This window comes from Cydia pomonella, unplaced genomic scaffold (genome assembly GCF_033807575.1).
Source record: "Cydia pomonella isolate Wapato2018A unplaced genomic scaffold, ilCydPomo1 PGA_scaffold_167, whole genome shotgun sequence".
Lineage (NCBI taxonomy): Eukaryota > Metazoa > Arthropoda > Insecta > Lepidoptera > Tortricidae > Cydia > Cydia pomonella.
Genome location: NW_026907809.1, coordinates 51,813 through 71,911, shown reverse-complemented (window position 1 = coordinate 71,911; position 20,099 = coordinate 51,813). Strand labels below are relative to the sequence as shown.

Genomic DNA, 20,099 nt, shown 5'->3' with positions numbered 1-20,099 from the left:
CACAGTACATATATTTGTACGTATACACTGTGTAACACGAGGAACCCGAAAGATTTTTACAGTGTATTCCTGATCACATGCAGATAATAAAATGTCATATAAATTTATCTGGAATTTGCCTAGTTTCAGAGTTAATACCAATAAAAAAAATCTTCGTATTATTCGCAAAACGCTTTTTTGATGGCGATTATGCCATTATGGGGCGCCGCGTAGTCTAAATAACCTTATTGATAGATGTCAAAAAGGGACAACTAGTAACACTATGAAAAAACTAGGTTTTACGAAAAAAAAAAAACTACATTAAAATATATTTTTTTTGGCGAAATTTACATATAGTCTACAGTAACAGTTTTCCCTTCTTTTGGCCTCAGAAATATGTGGTTAAAATCTTTCGGGTTCCTCGTGTTACACCGTGTATAGGTATTTCTGCTTCAAATCTTGCAGGTAACTTAAATATGAACCACTTCCTGGTATCTGATTCAGTTGAAATTAGGAGTACTTCCACAATTCCGATGTCAACACAATAATATGCTGACATGGAGCTGATCCGATGATGAATTCACAAGATAGCAAACAGAACTCCTCGATGGAAAAACAAAAACCTATCAAGTTAGAAGGTCTCGAGAAGTACTTTATAAATCAGCAATAAGTGTGAGCCACAAAAAAACAGCGGCCAAGTGCGAGTCGGACTCGCCCATGGAGGGTTCCGTACCATTTATGACCATGTATTAAAAAAAACTACTTACTATATCTCTTTCAAACCAATTTTCGGTGGAAGTTTGCATGGTAATGTACATCATATTTTTTTTAGTTTTATAATTCTCTTATTTCAGAAATTACAGGGGAGGGGGGACACATTTTACCACTTTGGAAGTGTCTCTCGCGCAAACTATTCAGATTAGAAAAAAAAATATTTGAAACCTCAAAACCCCACACTCACACGTAAGGGTTTGATGAAAAAAAAATTTTTGAGTTTCAGTTCTAAGTATGGGGAACCCCCAAAATTTATTGTTTTTTTTTTTCTATTTTTGTGTGAAAATCTTAATGCGGTTCACAGAATACACCTACTTAACAAGTTTCACCAGTATAGTTCTTATAGTTTGGGAAAAAAGTGGCTGCGACATACGGACGGACAGACAGACAGATATGACGAATCCATAAGGGTTTCGTTTTTTGCCATTTGGCTACGGAACCCTAAAAATAACTGTGCCATTCAGTTTCCTTAAAAAAACCGTGTAGTTACCTATGTTATTGATTGTTACCTATTTAAAGTCTGTGCGGAAAAAGAAGAGTCATGGAGTGTATGGGGCCCAATACATTTCACGACTCTTCTCTTTCCGAACAGACTTCTATCATGTGTGAGCCGAGAGGAGTGTTTTACCGGAAGTGTGTTATATTTTACAGAATGTCAAGTTGCATTATTTGGAAAGCGGCGATCCGTCTAAACCTCTCATGATATTTCTGCATGGGTTCCCTGAATTCTGGTTTTCTTGGAGGCATCAAATCGTCGAGTTCAACAAAGACTATTGGTAACACCTTACTCTACTGTCCTAGAGTTAGACCAAGGTATCTTTTCAGCGATTTTTTAGCACAGAGCGTAGAATTTTTTTTAAAGTGATGGACAGCAAACTAGCAGACGAGCGGAAGCGGGAAGCGGGGAAGCGGTCATCGTCGCCCATGGACATTAGCAATATCACAGGAGCCACTTAACCATTGTCGACCCTTGAGAATCATAAATACCTGCTTCTTGAAAAATCCCATGTCGTAGCGCAAAGGAAATAACCTCAGGAGGCAACTCATTCTACATTCTGCACGTTCTAGGAAGAAACGAGTGAGATGCGCGCTTATTCTTGGTGTGCCATGTATTAGCACCAGTTTTCAGCCATGCACCAGTGGTCAGCCTTTCTTGCTTATTTTTGGTTGTAATTATCAACGTTTTTCAGATGTTCATACCAAAAGTAGGTGATATTATAGTTTGATAAACTATATATGCTTTGAAAAATAACTAAATTTTTAAAAGAATCGTCTAGCATGAACCACAACATTACTTCAAAGAAGTGCTGTCTCCTGACAGGAAGGGATATGTGATATGCGCCAATTTTTTTTTGGAGCGTTACATGTCACATGATATATTGATCAGACGTTAGCAGCTGAATTGTGATATTTTGTTAAAAGAATGTGCACTGCTTCACATAATTAATATTTAATCTATATGGAAAACGTAAATAATAAATATAAATTCATATTAAAGTAACATTTTTAAGGGGGCTGCTTATTGGAAACTACTTTTTTGTACAAAATCCTATAGTCAGCCACCTCTGGCCGCCTACTGGGTTAGAGGCAGTAATTTTAAAAAGGTCGTAAACCCAGAAATCAGCCGAGGGAGGCTAGGTTTATTTTTAATTTTCAAATGCAATGTAAGTCGTTAAATCAAGCACCTTTAAATATTTATATTATTATGACTTTATTTGATTGAAATACATCAAGTACCCAATAGTCAACCTGTGGCTGACCACTGGGCACTGAGATCACGGAACTGAAAACCCAATAGTCAGCCGTTAAAATGGGATGGCTGGACACTGGGTACTTAAAGGCCGTCTATTGGTACACAACTATTTACACAGGGGCTGATTACTGGCAAAAAGGCCCTTTCATTATATAATATATAAAAACTAAATTAAATTATGTATTATTCCTTATAAAAATTAGGTATACTTTATTAAATGATTGAAGAGAAAAAACATTAATAAATCTTATTGGTCAATTAGTAGGCAAATGAGACGAACTTGGACATAAAAATTGCGTAAAAAGGCTGACTATTGGTGCCTTTACCCTATCTAAGACGTGAGGATGAGATTTGCTCCTTTGATAAAAACGAGACTGACACCAAATCAAAAAGTTCTTTGGAGCATTTCCCATTGTACAGACGGTAGAACATGCTAGGAGAGCTGACGTCTCTCCGAAGGCTAAGAGGAAATGTTATATTAAACATCATAATTTCATAGACACTTGATTTTTATGATAACACTTCCACGCTCTGTGTTAGAAAATAGCTGCAGAGTTATCTTGGTCTAACACTACTTACTTTACCTACTCTTATGTATTCGCTTGAGAAGGTGGTGAGTGGAGTACCAAGCATGGCGAAAAATGTATTGCTGTTCGCTTCCCCACTGACACGATTGTGTAAATATGGAATTAGATATATTATATATATATATATATATATATATATATATATATATATTATGTTTTTTTTTAAACTACTTAATTAAAAATATTTCAATAGAAATTACCGACTATTCAACAGAAGTTGATCTAATTTATTGTACATATACCTGAGTACTTTATTAGTTTGATTTTACAATAATTATTATGACAACGTATCAACCAATTCATGTAAATTCAACGATGCATTTCAGGTGTATTGCTGTGGACATGAGAGGGTACGGAGACTCGGAAAGGCCAGATGAAGTATCTGCATACCACATTGATCTCCTGGTGGAAGATGTTCGTGACCTTGTGCGCCAGTTAGGTGAGTACATCACGCTATGGATGTAGCCATCGCGTAACGTATTTGTTTCCCATTCCAATCCGGGAGGTATATTCAGTCGGACGCACTGAATAAATTTTAGGGGTTCCTTAGAAAACTAGAAATTCTTATATTATAGTTTCGACATGACCATCTACAGCGTCCACGATACAGCTCTCTGTTATATAAATACTAAGTAGTAAAAATAGCTAGAAAAAAATAAGAGCGACAAAATATGGGTTTTGAATTCTAAATTTAGTAGGCAGCCTCGGGTAGCGTCACGAGCATAAGCAGGAAGGTGTTTATACGATGTTTGTCCTGCTCGTTGCTCTAAAGGTATAGTATAACAGCAGCAAAAGACATCTTTTGCTATTTTTCTGCAAAGGGCCTTTAAAGGGGAATATATACCTTTCTCTGTCCCTCTCAGCAATAATAACCCCTTAAATTGCGTATAACGCTTAATTTCAGGGCGAGAGAAGTGCATCCTAGTGTCCCACGACTGGGGCGGCCTGATCGCGTGTCGGTTCCGAGACGTGCACCCGGACGCGCTGGACGCGCTCGTCATGCTCTCTAGCACGTCCCGCGAGGCCTGGCTGCACGAGCTGGTGCACAACCCAGTGCAGAGGAAAATGTCTTGGTAAGGAAATGTCGCTTATCTAATGTCTTGACGTGCACCCGGACGCGCTGGACTCTAAGTATTATGTAGGACTCACATCCCTCGGGTCTTTCTACTGAGAAAGACACAACCCGGTGCAGAGGAAAATGTCTTGGTAAGGAAATGTTGTTTATCTAATGTGTAGACGTGCACCCGGATGCGTTGGACTCCATGTAGGAATCTCACCTCCCGGGTCTTCTATTGAGAAAAACACAACCCGGTGCAGAGGAAAATGTCTTGATAAGGAAATGTTGCTTTCGACAAATACCTCTCGCATTCCATCCTAGACCGCATGATGATAGAATACGCACATATCGAAACGAGGCTGGTGTCCGACTGCGGACACTTAATTATGCAAGAAAAACGTCGTTAATAAGCTACTGAGAGAGTTCCTAGGGAAACATATCTAGACGTGCACCCGGTTGCGCTGGACTCTATGTAAGACTCTTACCTCCTGGGTCTTTCTACTAAAAAAGACACAACCCGGTGCAGAGGAAAATATCTTGGTGAGGAAATGTTGCTCGTCTAATATAGACGTGCACCCGGCGCGCTCGTCACGCTTGCCCACGCGTGATCCATGCCCCGCGAAACCTGAGCGCACGTGCTGTTGCAAAATCCGATGCAGATAAAAATGTATTGGTAAAGATTGGTGGCATTTTGGTACCTAACTAATTGATCCTATTTGTTACCGGATATGACACCATTCGACAGAAAGCATTAAACTTGGCATGCATGTTGCTTAACTAGTTAGGGACGAAAAAAAGTGTAAACCGTCGTTGTTTCCCCTCCTTTCCCTCAATTTGCGTCCTGACTTCCAATTAACCCAACAAAACTGCTAGTTAACAAATTGAATTTTCTACAATTAGGTAGTTGTTTTTAAAACTATTGTGACATTTGTGACTATGTGGCCGTCCACGATAAAGTATAAAAAGCGCCGATTTCGACAATTTAGAAAAACCACTAAAGCATGAGTTTGCAGTTTCGCTGCGTAAACTATTACAGTGTTGCAAACTGAGTGTTGCAGTCAGAGTTGACCAGACGCTGACGCTCGGGAGTCGCTAGTGTTGGGTGGCCCTAATGGTAAATGTAGAATTATATAAGTCTTTCGAAATGGGTGTAGCAGATTCTGTATTGTCCACCAATCTGTTTCAGGTACGTAATGTTGTACCGGGTGCCATCTCTCCCCGAGAAGCTGATCACGATGGACGACCTGCGCGTGTTCGACGCGTGCATCCCCGCGCAGCCCGGCAGCCTTGACGTCGAGTGCTACAAATACTGGTTCGGAAAACCTAGTAAGTATGCTAAGACCTGTTTCCACTGTTTCCAGCGTGAGGAGTAAAGGGCAAATTAGATCCACACTTTGCACCGGCCCCACTTCGGGCCCGAGCTAGGTGAGCTAGATTTGATTTCCGTTTCACTAAATACCAGAACATCTTTAACAATATTTGACATGTAAAAAATACTTTATCTCTTAATTGCCAAAAATGTTTAACGTTTGATATTATTGCACTTGAACAATTTTCTCACATTTCAATGATATTTCATGAAACGGAAAATGATTACTCTTAGCTTGGGTCCCGTTGCAACGTGTGAATCTAATTGTGGTCACCTAACGATTAAATGTTCAGGAAATTGTTCCTGACACTGACCTATCACACATAGACAGTTAGTCCTCATAAGGCTAATCTGCCAAAAGTGAAGCCGAAACTCGATCGATGTGTGCGTGCGACGCTCGTGTCTTACGCTCAGCGACACATACATATATACAAAAACGGGTTGCCAGAGTTCATTTATTCCCCTTAAAGTAGATGGATTTTAACCACATCCTTATACTTGGCTATCAATCATTTGGGAGTGTGTATGTAGATATTAAATTTGTAGCAAAAGCTTTCAAGGTTTCTTTTAAGGACTTTGCATTTCTGTACTTTGTGAAATAATGTTTAAATAAAAAAACGTTTATTTTTTTATTTTACAAATGTGCACAGATAATAGCTGGTAGAATTGACTTTGGAATAATGATTTTAAATGATAAATATTTAATGACGATCATTTGGATTTGATTTGGTTTGATTTTATTTGACTAATATTTTCTTCGGGTTAGTGTGGTGAAAAGTTTTGTGTTTCACTTGGGGCAAAATTTGTTTAACTCTCGTAACTTGAAACCCTCGCAACGCTCAAGATTCCATTTTTCGACATTTTGGATCTTTATTTAGCTCGAGTAGCAATATTAGCACGAGCGGTTAAACAACAACTTTTCCACTTGTAAAACAAATAACTATTTATCGTCAGTACTAGTAATTGTACCTGCAGGCCTAGCCAAGGTGGCAATCGCTATTGCTTCGAACAACGAAACGCTTTGTGTCTCTCTATCAGTTTCCATATAAGTGCGACAGTGACAGTTGCGTTTCGTTTTTACAGACCTTAACTGTAACACCTGTGTTCCACAAATAAAATTTACTTTACTTGCTCATCAAAATGGCGAGAGCATATTCGACTATGTTTAGTCGGTTTCCATATTGCATCGTTCCTATTTAATCTAATTTTTTCCGTCCATCTCGCAGACAGAAGCGGATCAGTCGGAAATCTAAAAAGAATATCACACAAAATAAAAATATGAATTTAAACTGTAATTTTATAAAAGACAAAACATAATTTGAAATAAAAGAATGAAAAACTAAAAAAGAATATTTTCTATAGTCATACAAGGAACTTAAAGTAAGCATATTAATTTTATCAATGTAATCGTCATGCCTCATTTGGAGGAAAAAAGATTCATATCACCTGGCAACATTTATAAGTAATGGCGGCTGACGAAAATTTGGATTTTTGTATTTACAATTACGTAAAAATATCACATTAAACTGGATACTTACGCATGAAATGTTATATCAGGCGGTTTGTTTTTATTCACTGATGTGTTGTGACACCAATTCACCGCACAAACAACCATCTTTCTTGTATTTTTTAATTTATAACCGGGAGGTGTACACAAACCAACTCGACCTTGAGTACTGCGAGGGCCGTTCGGATACGATGACACGAGGGCGACATAATGTCGTACTCGAAATGGCTTCACTAGGGATGTACAGACTAGGCATCTAGGTTAGTTATAAATCTATGGTTCCTGAATATTTCTAGGTCGATAAGTATTAACGACGTTACCTAGTGTCATTGTTTACTTGTTGGACCAGAGGGCCTACCCCGAACACCGGAAGTCGCAAATCACGGGCATCTTTGTTTTTAACTCCAATTAAGGCGAAATTAGAGTGACAGAAAAAGATGCACGCAATTTGCGAACTTCGGTGTTCGCGGTAGATCCTCAGCAATTTACGGTGAATTTTCGTTGTGACATGACAAGTGAAAAAGGTGCCAATTACGCTATTTTTTGTCCGGGACTTTAATACGCTTCCACCTGGAAGCTTTTCTGTGTTGCCCTATGGTTGACGGGTAGATAATGCGTAGTGGCATTAAGTCCGTCTGTTGTAAATAAATAAATAAATCCTATAATTTGTTTTACCTACAGCGGCCGTGACCCCACCAATCAACTACTACCGCGCGAACTTCGTATACAGCTTACCCAACAAAGCTCGCTGCGAGCGCCCCGTCCCAATGCTTGTCGCCAACGCCGCCAACGACAAATACCTCTCGCATTCCATCCTAGACCGCATGATGACAGAATACGCACACATCGAAACGAGGCTGGTGTCCGACTGCGGACACTTCATTATGCAAGAAAAACCAGAAGTCGTCAATAAGCTACTGAGAGAGTTCCTAGGGAAACATAAGCTTTAAACTAGGTAATTTTGTACAAAAGTTTTACTATTGTTTTATATAAATTATATTTTTTCTTTACATACTCATACTTCCTATTACAATTCTTTATTTCACTGGTTCACCAGGTACGCTAATATTTATTATCTGTAAATCGGTTAATTTGTAAATAATTATATAAATAAAAATATTCTATCAATGATGTCTGTATATTTTTAACCTAGCCCGAGTGATTAGTGTAACTACACTCTGGTAAACCCACTTTGTAAGTAGAAAAAGCGCGAAATCAAATTAAAAATGGGAAGACAACATTCACAACTATATTTCTTAATTTTGCCGTCTTTTTCTATTTTTTTATATGTATAACTGGAGAAAGATAAGGCGTGGGTTAATACAAAGAACATGCACAATTGCTGGATACATGGCTGGAAACCAAACTTCTGGCTAGGGTCACCTTTTGGCCGCGACCTTATAACGGTCCGAGGCCTGTTCGATTGAGTGGAAGGATTCCGCTCAAAGAATACAATACTCACAAGGATTCCGCTAGGCACAAAGGGTTGATCTCCCATTGAAAATTTTAATTTCGCGTCTTTTTCTACTGACAAGTTGGGTGACTAGGTGTGTTTCAGTATAAGTTCCATATATAAAGTTCCTGCTACAAGATCGGCAACGAGGCTTTCGACCACTGTAGTTATCGAGGTTGTGGGCCAGGGGGCAACCATATTGTATTGATTGAGTCCCTACCAAAGTCTAAAAGCTAGCAAGGTCACCAAATTTCGATTTCTGGTTGACAGTCAGAGGGTCTACCACAAACATCGAAATATCCTTATTTCTGTAACTTTCCTTTCTTTTCGGCTTCGATGGAGACGTCGCCCAAAGAGCATGTCATAAAAAACTTAAATAACCGGCCAAGAGCATGTCGGGCCACGCTCAGTGTAGGGTTCCGTAGTTACTCTTCCGTCACAATAAGCTAAACTGGAGCTTAAAGTATAGTAAATTGTTAACCAAGGGATGAAACGGTACCTTTCACCCGAGTTAAACAAATAGTTAAATTAAAGTAAGTCTTTTTACTATGAAGGGAAAACTTTTAGCGATAACTCAAAAACAGCTAAACTGATCATGTCCGCTATAGTTTTCATTTATTGTCTTTCTTAAGCTCTACTTTCACGATTTTTTTCATATTTTTTGGACCTATGGTTCAAAAGTTAGAGGGGGGGGGACACATTTTTTTTTTCTTTCGGAGCGATTATCTCCGAATATATTCACTTTATCAAAAAATGTTTCTTGAAAACCCCTATTAGATTTGAAAGACCTTTCCAACGATACCCCACACTCTAGGGTTGAAGCGAAAAAAAAATTCACCCCCACTTTACGTGTAGGGGAGGTACCCTAAAAAAAATTAAATTTTTAGATTTTATTGTACGACTTTGTCGGCTTTATTGATTTATATATCCAGGCCAAATTTCAGCTTTCTAGCACTAACGACCACGGAGCAAAGCCTCGGACAGACAGACAGACAGACAGACAGACAGACAGACGGACATGGCGAAACTATAAGGGTTCCGTTTTATGCCATTTGGCTACGGAACCCTAAAAAGGCGGTCACTGGTCACTATGTCCAGGCTGACGCATCTAAGAACAAAAAAAGTTTTGTATGGAGATTGTTTCGCAAATCATTGCCAACGAAGAAAAAGAAAACGTCAGTGCTATTTATTCTGTCAATTTTACATCAAGCCAACTGTCAGCCTAATTGTTTTGTTTGTTATGATATGAAGGCTTCAAAGTTTTTTTCGGGTATTTCGTGCAATTTCTCGAAAATAGTGAACTGTGATCAGAGTAAAGAGCGAGTTTGTTGCAATGCCACCGAGAAAACCGTTTACTAAGTGTGAAATATGTGGCCACTCGAGAAAATCAGAATAAAAAGGGATTTTATGGTGAAATTTCCCTTGGATGAAGACCGGTAAGTATTGCTTTAAATATTTTTAAACACATCGAAAATTTGATATTTTATATTCTTTTTAGGGTTCCGTAGCCAAATGGCATAAAACGGAACCCTTATAGTTTCGCCATGTCCGTCTGTCTGTCTGTCTGTCTGTCTGTCCGAGGCTTTGCTCCATGGTCGTTAGTGCTAGAAAGCTGAAATTTGGCATGGATATATAAATCAATAAAGCCGACAAAGTCGTACAATAAAATCTAAAAATTTAATTTTTTTTAGGGTACCTCCCCTACACGTAAAGTGGGGGTGAAATTTCTTTTTCGCTTCAACCCTTGAGTGTGGGGTATCGTTGGAAAGGTCTTTCAAAACTAATAGGGGTTTTCAAGAAACATTTTTTGATAAAGTGAATATATTCGGAGATAATCGCTCCGAAAGGAAAAAAAATGTGTCCCCCCCCTCTAACTTTTGAACCATAGGTCCAAAAAATATGAAAAAAATCGTGGAAGTAGAGCTTAAGAAAGACATTGAATGAAAACTATAGCGGACATGATCAGTTTAGCTATTTTTGAGATATCGCAAAAAGTTTTCCCTTCATAGTAAAAAGACTTACTTTAATTAGGTACTGATTATGCAAATTTGCCTATTTGTTTAACTCGGGTGAAAGGTACCGTTTCATCCCTTGGTTAACAATTTACTATACTTTAAGCTCCAATTTAGCTTATTGTGACGGAAGAGTAACTATGGAACCCTACACTGAGCGTGGCCCGACATGCTCATGGCCGGTTTTAGTTGTGAACTAGGGATGTACAAAAACTATCGATAACTGTAGTTTTATTTGTACATCAGTGTAAATAATTAAATAAGTAAAATAATCAATTTCCTGTTTATAATAGTGTACGGCAGCGACACAAAATCTCATATTAGCAATTAAAAACAGCCCTGCGTGCAAAAGTGTTTATGGTATGGCACCCAAATTGTATAATAAATTTCCCAATACAATAAGAGAATCTGAAATGCTTGTATTTAGGAAACATTTATTGGAGTTTTTAGTACAAAATGCTTTTTACTCTTTAAATGAATATTTCGACCATATTCCGCATAGTTATTAAATTTAGTATAATGTAGTATACCTACATTAGATTAATTTTATTTATGAATATAAGATTTGTATGCCCGTTAGCTGGCTGAATACACTGTTCTTTGAAATCTATTTGATAACATCCACTTAACTGTATTCTAACAAATAAATGATTTGATTGATTGATTGATTGAAAATATGAGAAATTTCCTGTGAATTTGCAAAGTGCTAATTTGATCCTGCCTAATGGGGAAGAAAAAGTCCCTTTCCAACAAGGTGCTGTAAAAAAAAAATCGGGTCCACATTAAGCCCGACCACGTATTAGTCCACTCATAGAACTATCCACTATATAACATACAACTTAAATATGGACTCGATCCTAACCTGATTTCGAGTACAAAAATTGTAGACAGGAGTCTATGTTTCAACCATCCCCATTTTATCGATATCGATAAGAAACGCAAGCATGTAGCGTACTACACTATTTTAATCGCTTATGTTGGTACTATGGTTCTTTGACAGATCTTTGTCGTATATTTTGGTAATGATTTGAGAAACAAACTGATTTCACTCGCTAGTATGGAAGTCCCGTCTCTTAAAACGTAGTGATTATATGCTCTTTGACTATGTCGACCAAACTATGTAGTTACGTTAAAAAAAAACATCGAAGTATCGTTCTATGCGCCATGTGCAAAAGCCTATCGTTTCTGAACGTCGTCTTGTCAAAAACTGTCACTGTCAATGTCAATTAGTATTTTAAGTTTAAGAGCTGATTGAGCCGGTTAAGCCGAGTTCAGGTATTTTCATTTCAAATGATTCTGACTATTTCTTACTAGTCAATCCACATTTATTCAAAAGTAGATTTGTTTCATTGCCACCATGTATCACTGTGGAATGCGTCAATTGGAAGAAAGACATGTGGCCAACCAAGTTGATCTTATGGTTTGGAGCAACAGGCTTGATTTGTTAGCATTAAGTAACTTCAAAGGTAAGTTGGGGTAAACTATCCTTGTACATTTTTTACCGTGAAAACGTTATAAAGTGTTTCTATGTTAGCTTTTATGAAAATCTGATTCTGCCTAGACTCAATGAAATATTAACATAACTTTAACATGTTTTGTTAGGAGAAGTTCAAGTACATAGACTTATAAGTTGGCAGAAAGTGTGGACATTATCTCCACCTAAAGAAAATGTTACTGTACAGGCTCTGGCTTGGAGACCTGATGGAAAGGTAAGGAGTAATTTTTTTTTCTGTAGAATGATTTTGTAATTCTGGGAACTCCATGGTATTCCTATTTTTGGAATAAACTCTATGTAAGCAGTTTTGCATAATTGTCTTAACCCATACAATGATAAATCGTATATAGTGTACTATATTCAGGCATTAGCAGTTGGCTACAGTTCAGGCAGCGTTCACATAGTGGACATAGAAGACAAGGAAATCCTTGACAAGTATGATTTGGAGCAGGAGCCTTCGGAAGAGTTTGAAGACTCAAAGCATTATGGAATTACTTGCATCACTTGGGCAGTCAGAGCTACTACTCTAGAAAGTGCAACTGAGTATAATATTTATGTAAGTATTAATTTTGTTTCATAATTGAAGTAAATCATACAAATTTATACAACATACCAACTAATAGGTGGTATCAATACAATGTTCTGCTGCCAGAGTGCAGCACTAGCACATATTGTAAACCATAGAGTAACTTATACATATGCCTTACAGTTTTTGAGAAGTTTGCACTATGACATTGATGCACCAAGGCAGTTTATTTACAGAAAGCCTACCATGAAATGTGAAAATCAAACTTTCATTATCTGCATCTCTATCATTCGAATATGCAAATTTCGATTTTTGTATTTTGTGGTAGGCCATTATTTATTGCTTGTGGCACTTTCTATGCAGAGTTTTGGGTAATATTCCCTATTGAATATCTTTTTTCTTTTCTTTTTAATCTTCAGGTAGGACCATGGTGTTTGGTGAATAAAATAGGCAAAAAAACTTATATTTTATTGCATGAATAAAAATGAAAACCTTCAATCTTTCAGGATGATGCATCAATATTTCTCCAAAAAACACCATCTCTTAGCAGTGGCTATAAAAATCAGGCTTCTGAGGATAATGTTAAGGACATCAAAGAGATGCAGGAGCAGACCCAACTCAACATGCTGCTGGTTGGCTATGGCACAGGACACATCTACATGAGTGTATTTGGCCGATACCCATATGGAACTATCCATCTCACCCAAATTGCCAAAGACGAATTTGGAGAGTTCAAAGTACTAGACATAAATCTTTCAGAAGATTTTAGTATGATGCAAGTATTTTACTTAGACAGAGCTACGAACAACCTGTATGTATCACTTATTAACACAAGTGTGTTGTCGGCCTATGCAGAGCAGATCTTTGTTGTGGCAAATAAACACAGCCAACTGACTCAGTTGATGTCTCATCTTGATCAGACAATGATATCTATTACCGAAGCTTGGGAGCATATTTTATTGGAAATGGATACTAAAATGGCATACTATGCTGCATCTGTCCCGGAAGGTGGAGTGTCTGCTGATCTACTAGAGCTACTTATGTTAGGTAAAAAAATACTTCTGTGACTAAGTGCACTGTGTTCTCAATCTTAATATTCTGTGCCGATATGTTGCAAGTCTCACGAGACAGCATCATTCATCAATCCTGCACAGTATTTATTATAAGTTGTAGTTTATAAAGTAATATTTGGGAATTGTTTCTCACTCGCAACTGAGTCTGTGTGTGTTGAGAGCACTTAAACAGAACATAACATGGTTCTATTAGTTAGTGAAAGTCAGAATGGCGGGTGTACCTAAATAAAAATAATTGAAAAGCATACCATATTTTTGTACCAAATTTAGTACCTCCATTAAAAAAAATTGTACCTCACGGTACGTAAAGTTATCATCAAAAAACAGTACACCCGCCATCCTGAAGTCAGAATGGCGAGTGTACTTTATTACGCTATGTTCCCGTGGTTATGGATAAATTCTATAAAAGCCAAATTTTTGTACCTTCATATTCAAAATATAATATGAGTCATTTTATTTGTGCTTTCCAAGTTTTACTCATTTTATATTGTGTTTGCTATTACAATTTTGCAGTCAAGTTACCGATTTCATATTTAAGAAAAAACGCTAAGGTAGATTTTTTTTTACGCCAGGATTTAGTACCCTTAATGTTTAATCTGTTAAGTTCAAATAATTCAGAAAATCATGTCATAAAAATGATTTTTCTTAGGAAGAGAATTGGCGCCTAGCCTTTTTTAAGACATGATTTACTGAGTTATTTGAAACCAAAAAAGGTATTATTATTAATACTGCATTTACAGTCAGGAACAGATATGCGAGCAGTGTGTTCAGGGGGCCTACCGCGAAAACCGAAATTCGCAAATTGCGGGGATCTTTCTCTTTTACTCTTATTAAGACGTAATTAGAGTGAGAGAGAAAAATGCCCGCAATTGACGAACTTCGATTTTCCCGGTAGGGGCCCAGAATGGTTAGACTTTTAACCAACTTCAACATTAATTTTACATCAGAACTCCAACATTTCTTGTTAGGTTAGATAGGTATTTGGTGTATTTCACTAATTCAACTACCTATATGCAGCTTATGTAGTTGAGTTGAGAAAAGCGCGCGAGCAGCGGAAGTTCTCTGTGTTATCATTTTGTATGATTGTGCTATGCGACATTGCAGTGAGTCTGCATCTCACAAATATAATACTTATAAGTAAAATGTTATTATGGAATTTTAGGTGTTCCCTCTGATCAGCTGGAGCTATTTCTTCTGAAAGAATTAACGGCAAAAGGGTTAAAAAAGTTAGGAAGCTCCGTTGAACTGAGTTATTCTACAATTCAGAAACTGGTTCTCAAGCAATTGAACATTGTTGGACAAAGCCTAACATACTACCTGGCTGAGCTTAGGGGCTTGGCAAGGATACCAGATCGATATAAGGTAACAAACCTAAAGATATAAAAAAAAACTACTTTCAAGAACTTTGGTGGGCCAGTAGCCTCTTAATTAATACATCCTGTGCTCTTTTTTTCCTTTTCCTCAACCTAATTCCAAATTTTAGAAAACTTCTAGCTGGTAGTTGAGGTTGTCAGAGGAAATCCTGACCTGTATATTTTCGTAGATACCCTACCTGGTATTTCACTCACCTGAACCCTTTTCCAGGCCACACCAATCTAGAACATATAGGTACCCAAAAATTGTTATTCAATGAAATCAGATATGTCTCAGCCCTTGCAGCCTATATTATGTAGATGTATATGCGCAAAATATGCTTTCGAGTTTGAGTCAAGAGTCAGACGTTTATGGACTTGTGTGTTACTTACAGATACTCGGCCTCGAGGAAGCCACCGTGACCGAAGCCATCCGCGCGTGCTGCGCCTTCCTGAACAAGAGCCTGGAGTTGCAGCAAGTGATCGATATCTCCATGCGCCACTACAAGGCTTTCTTCCGGTGGCTCTTCGTCGTCATCGCGAGGTTGCTAGATGAACAAACGCCCAGCGAAATCGTTAAAATAACTCAGCAAGAACTCACGCAGCTTGCAGAGTTTTTGTACAACTTCGACAATGTTCAAGTGGAAGGGAGTGAAACGGTGTCCGAAAAGCCAGTGAAGTTCAATTTGGAAAGGCTGGGGCAATACCTTCAGGACCAAGACCTAACTATATTAACTGACAACGATGATAATCCATGGCATAAGTTTCTTGCAGAAAATGCGTGCTTGATGAAAGATAACGAGACCATTTTCTCTATGTCCGAATTTCGAAAGTTTTCCTTAGTTCAACAACAAGCGTTTTTGAAAAAAGCCATAAATAAAGTGTTCGACGTCACTGATAAAGACACCGGAAAACACTTTTCAGTTCTGTACAATCTGAGATGTTATGAAGATAAAACAAGTTCATATATTCAGAATAATCTACGGGTATCTCAAATGTTTGATCCGGCTCAGCAGAGATTCATGATGGCGTTTACGAACAACGCAAACGGAAGTGATGGAATTTGTTTCATGTCAGTGGCTATCAAGGAGAAATCTTGCAACGCTTCAGCTATTAGATATTACATTACTTCCGGTTTGATACGGGACCCAAACAAGGAACAGTTTGAAGAGGAAAATGTAGCAGTACTGGACTTGCAGTTTTATTCAGCAGAGTATTTGTCTGTGTTGATACGGCACCCGTGCAGCAGTGAAAGTACGATATTTGTGCAGTTGCCTCTAAAAATAGCGTTGGATAATGCGAATGAATTCAATGTTAAAGCGAAGTCCTGTATATTTAGTGAAAAAATATCTCGAAGAAACATCACGTCTCTGTTAGACCAGGGCATTTACACCGTGCTGGATAAAATGGATGGTTTTAGAATCGCCGTGTCGGGCGGGCGCCGCGTGGCCGTGGTGCTGTCCAGGAGCCGCAGGAAGGTGAGGGTGTTCGAGATGGAGGCCGACGGCGACGACGACGAGGATGAAACTCTGGACTCGACGCAACACTCGCTGTCGGCAACTAACGACTCGTCATACAGAAGTGATCAATGATGAAGGGCCCATCTATACAAGAAAAAAATCGAAAATTGCATCATCAGTCAGTGAAATTTGAACCCATAGTGCAGGAAATAGAGTTGATTTTTCTTTGTATGAAATCTATACGAAAATGAAATGGGTTTAATTTGAAAATATTTAAATTTCATCAAACTTAATAAGTATTATACAGTATAGAACCTTGCGCCTTAGTATAAGGCCTGAGTGAACGCTCGAAGCGGAGCGTTAGGTGGGGCGTGCAGCGTGGCGTCGGGCTCACAAGTGATGTGAGCAGTGTGCACTAAGGCCGCTTCTATACGTTTGCATTTGTTTAACAAGCACGCCTTGCCTCGTTGCACGCTCAACTTCAGCGTCCACTCAGGCCTTACATTTAGAAGGATAATATAAATAAATCCCTCATGAAATAAAATGTTCAAAGTGGCTCAGAACATTATACAATATAACTTAGCAATTTGGTTACTAAGAGATACCTATTAATAGCTAGGTATCGTTAATTTGTTGGCACTCTGCATTCTTCTAGATTTTGATTTTTAATACATAATTCAATATTCATACCATGATATGAAAAAAAGTGCAGCAGTAAAGTCGGACATAATTAAATAAAATTAGACTATTATAAGTTGCTGATATACCTAATTTATTTTTTCTTACCTACTTATCACAATTTACAGTAGTAAATTATTCATAATAACAAATTACCAATCAACATGGAACAGAAATGATTTCAACTATCTATATTAGTAAACTGCATGGAGTATGTCAATCTGCCTGTTACATTGTGATTGTCAAATACAAAATTGTATTTCAAGTGGATGGTATAAATTATATTAAACTGGCATGTGGTGATTTTATTTGAATATTTTCGAACACAGAGTTGAAGTCTGTATCCAAGCCCTGATTGTCTATGCCGTAGAGGAGATGCTCCGATGATGGGTTCCTACTTGGCCCTCGGCTGGGCCCGGCTACCGGTTGGCTTTTAGAACTCACTGTGGTTGGGTTATACACCTCATCTGCATCATCTTCTTCCATGTCATCAACTGTAAATAAAATTTTATGTTCTTTAAACCATATTCATATTTTTGTGTAACAGTACCTTGTAGAAAAGTCAGTTAAATTTAGAATCATTACACCTTATAAAACATTGCTAATTAAACTCAAAAACTACTCCAGATTTTCATTCACCAGAGTCCTTCCTCAAGAGTGAGTGTATAATTTGTTAAGGTTTTGTGTAAATTGGTTGTTTGAAATATAACAATGATTGCTAATGATGTCGGAAAAATCAAATATTACAATTGACATAATATTACGCTTTACTAGCCTTGCTAAGCCGGGGCAGGTCACTAGTGCAAAATATAACATACAGGTTAGTTTAACTTACAAGAAACAAAAAGTTTAAAAAAGAAAATATATTGCAATAACAGTTACCTGGTACAATAGCATGGCCATCATATTTGTTCCAGTTCTTCCTCAGTCTCCAGTACAACAAAGCACAGCTGATCAGCACAATGATGGACACAACAATAGCAACCAGCTTCACAGCCTCAATGGTGGAGAATGTGGAACCAGAGACAATCATCTCAACCTGCCCAACTGCAATCCCTGAGCCGTCAAGCTTTTTTGAGATGCATTTGTAATAACCAGACTCGGCTGGAGTAACATTCTGTAAGGATTTAAACAAAGCACATTAATAAAAAAATAAAGTTCTTATAATTTGATTGATGACTGGATAGTGACCCTGTCTATGAAGTTCATGGTCCCTGGTGAACCCCGGTAAGGGCGTTTATTTGTGTGATGAACACAGATATTTGTTGTTTTCTATGTATATAAGTATGTGTATCGTCGCCTAGTACCCACAGTACAAGCTTTGTTTAGTTTGGGGCTAGGTTGATCTGTGTAAGAGAGTGTATTTAATTTGCACAAATTAAGTTAAATGTTAATTCTAATAAAATAAAAAGGCCAATAATCATGTCATTTTATAAAACAAAATAAAATAACTAAGTCACAGTTATTTTATTATTCAAATCAATATGAGGAATAATAAAATATTCCAGTCTACTTACATCAATATGAAGCTTTCCTGATAGCACTTCATACTTATACTTTCTTTCATCATAATGATTGTCAGGGCCAATCACCTTGTCTTTGCCAAACAGCCAAAACATAAAGTTGTGGTTGTAATCATTGCTATTACATGTCAACACAGCGGTGCCTCCTGCTGGGACCTCTTTCACTATAGAACTCTTTATCACAGGGGAATCAGTTATAGCCATTTTGAAATTCCTTATAAAACACTTCTCAGGTCTGTTATATCATCAACTCTCTTGGCGCTTGAGTATATATTTGACATGTGTAAACATTCTATGGTGACACTGAATGAGTGCCAAGTTTAAAATTATCTACAATACATAGTCACATGTTCTTGACTTTCTCGAAGGTAGCATATTGAGTTTATTCACTTCTGAGTCATAATGTTTGTCTTTGAAACGAATTTTAAAGTTATTTGGTAAATATTCAAGTTTACTTAGAAAATAGATAGTAGGTAATGTTAGTATCTACTACTTCCACTAGAATGTTTTATTAAATGCATGAAAACTTCTACACTCAATACAGGCAACAACATCCAAATAGGAGTCATGACAACATAAATTGGAAGACTTCCCTTTGTATATTCCAGTTTGATGCAAATTATGATTTGAGCTGCCATTTTCAGTCCAATTGCTGCTATGTACCACACATGTTTATTGATTGTACCTCTAAATCTTTCAATACCATTCCGGCAGTGCGATATCATATGAAACAAAACGTATATAAGAAGAATGCTATCATAGACCCACATTGGTATGAATACTATGAACCAATTCCAGTGTGTTCTAGACTCTAATCTCAGACACAGTAGTATCAAGAACACTAAAAATATAAACCACGTAAACAGGGCTCTGTGAAGTATGGCCATTTTATTGTTTGCTATAAATATACAAAGAATTCTCTAATAATAGAAAATTAGATATAATATTAAGGTTATTTAAGAAAACTGACGGATTTGTTTTGACATTGACGTCATCGTCCACTAGTGACAGTTTTAGTTTTTCAGTCGAGACCAAGACCGTAGACCATTCTGTCCCTGATTTAGAGTGAATGAGAATAAATGTGCAAAACTTAACGCAGATGGCGATGCAATCAAAGAACAAGTCTCAATAAAGAGATCCTAAAATACAATTAAAATCCTAAAGCGCCAATTACATCCACACTTCCCGAAATCAGTCCCGATGTCGGGCCTCATAGGCGTTTTCCGTTTCAATATCAGCACATCGTTAACAATAATTGAAATGTAAAAAATACTTTGTTTCTATCTCTAATTGCCAAAAAAGTTCAATGTTTGATATGTTTGCATATGATCCATTTTTTTCCATTTCAAATTTTGTAATCGATTTGCTGATATTTGGTGAAACGGAAAAATACTCTTGCTTGGGCCTGACGTCGAGTGTAACAAGGACAATAATAATAACGCTTTCTCTGCTTCTCCTACGGAAAGTTCCATATGAGCATCTCGTTCAGTCATCTCCCGGC

The 20,099-nt window shown here is 37.5% G+C and overlaps 4 protein-coding genes across 4 annotated transcripts in view; 2 read left to right on the top strand and 2 right to left on the bottom strand.

The window, feature by feature from the left end:
• Positions 1-8,157, top strand: part of LOC133533467 (epoxide hydrolase 3-like) — a 33,359-nt gene extending 25,202 nt beyond the window's left edge. The window contains exons 2-6 of the mRNA XM_061872456.1: positions 1,405-1,529; positions 3,420-3,532; positions 3,998-4,166; positions 5,337-5,476; positions 7,708-8,157. Coding sequence (XP_061728440.1) covers positions 1,405-1,529; positions 3,420-3,532; positions 3,998-4,166; positions 5,337-5,476; positions 7,708-7,976 — 816 coding nt within the window. The 3' untranslated portion in view covers positions 7,977-8,157. The remainder of the gene's footprint in view (positions 1-1,404; positions 1,530-3,419; positions 3,533-3,997; positions 4,167-5,336; positions 5,477-7,707) is intronic.
• A 3,591-nt stretch (positions 8,158-11,748) lies between these two features.
• LOC133533469 (anaphase-promoting complex subunit 4-like) lies at positions 11,749-17,110 on the top strand. Its single transcript, XM_061872460.1, has 7 exons — positions 11,749-11,766; positions 11,831-11,957; positions 12,094-12,200; positions 12,351-12,542; positions 13,019-13,559; positions 14,748-14,947; positions 15,333-17,110. Exons 2-7 carry the CDS (start codon positions 11,849-11,851, stop codon positions 16,527-16,529), a joined length of 2,346 nt encoding a protein of 781 aa, XP_061728444.1. The 5' UTR covers positions 11,749-11,766; positions 11,831-11,848; the 3' UTR covers positions 16,530-17,110.
• A 35-nt stretch (positions 17,111-17,145) lies between these two features.
• Positions 17,146-18,802, bottom strand: LOC133533471 (uncharacterized). The gene is made up of 3 exons (XM_061872462.1): positions 18,593-18,802; positions 17,958-18,192; positions 17,146-17,569 (listed from the first exon to the last, which is right to left on the bottom strand). Exons 1-3 carry the CDS (start codon positions 18,800-18,802, stop codon positions 17,355-17,357), a joined length of 660 nt encoding a protein of 219 aa, XP_061728446.1. The 3' UTR covers positions 17,146-17,354.
• Positions 18,717-20,087, bottom strand: LOC133533472 (transmembrane protein 60). The gene has a single exon (XM_061872463.1). It carries the CDS (start codon positions 19,483-19,485, stop codon positions 19,078-19,080), a length of 408 nt encoding a protein of 135 aa, XP_061728447.1. The 5' UTR covers positions 19,486-20,087; the 3' UTR covers positions 18,717-19,077.
• Between the last annotated feature and the right edge of the window lie 12 nt (positions 20,088-20,099).

Coding starts and splice junctions, on each gene's coding strand:
- LOC133533469 (XM_061872460.1), top strand. CDS start 11,849: ATGTATCACTGTGGAATGCGTCAATTGGAAGAAAGACATGTGGCCAAC. Junction 11,958..12,093: donor AGCATTAAGTAACTTCAAAG/GTAAGTTGGGGT, acceptor ATGTTTTGTTAG/GAGAAGTTCAAGTACATAGA. Junction 12,543..13,018: donor CAACTGAGTATAATATTTAT/GTAAGTATTAAT, acceptor TCAATCTTTCAG/GATGATGCATCAATATTTCT.
- LOC133533471 (XM_061872462.1), bottom strand. CDS start 18,802: ATGGCTATAACTGATTCCCCTGTGATAAAGAGTTCTATAGTGAAAGAG. Junction 18,193..18,592: donor CAGGAAAGCTTCATATTGAT/GTAAGTAGACTG, acceptor AAATCCTTACAG/AATGTTACTCCAGCCGAGTC. Junction 17,570..17,957: donor TGGCCATGCTATTGTACCAG/GTAACTGTTATT, acceptor TTTTATTTACAG/TTGATGACATGGAAGAAGAT.
- LOC133533472 (XM_061872463.1), bottom strand. CDS start 19,485: ATGGCCATACTTCACAGAGCCCTGTTTACGTGGTTTATATTTTTAGTG.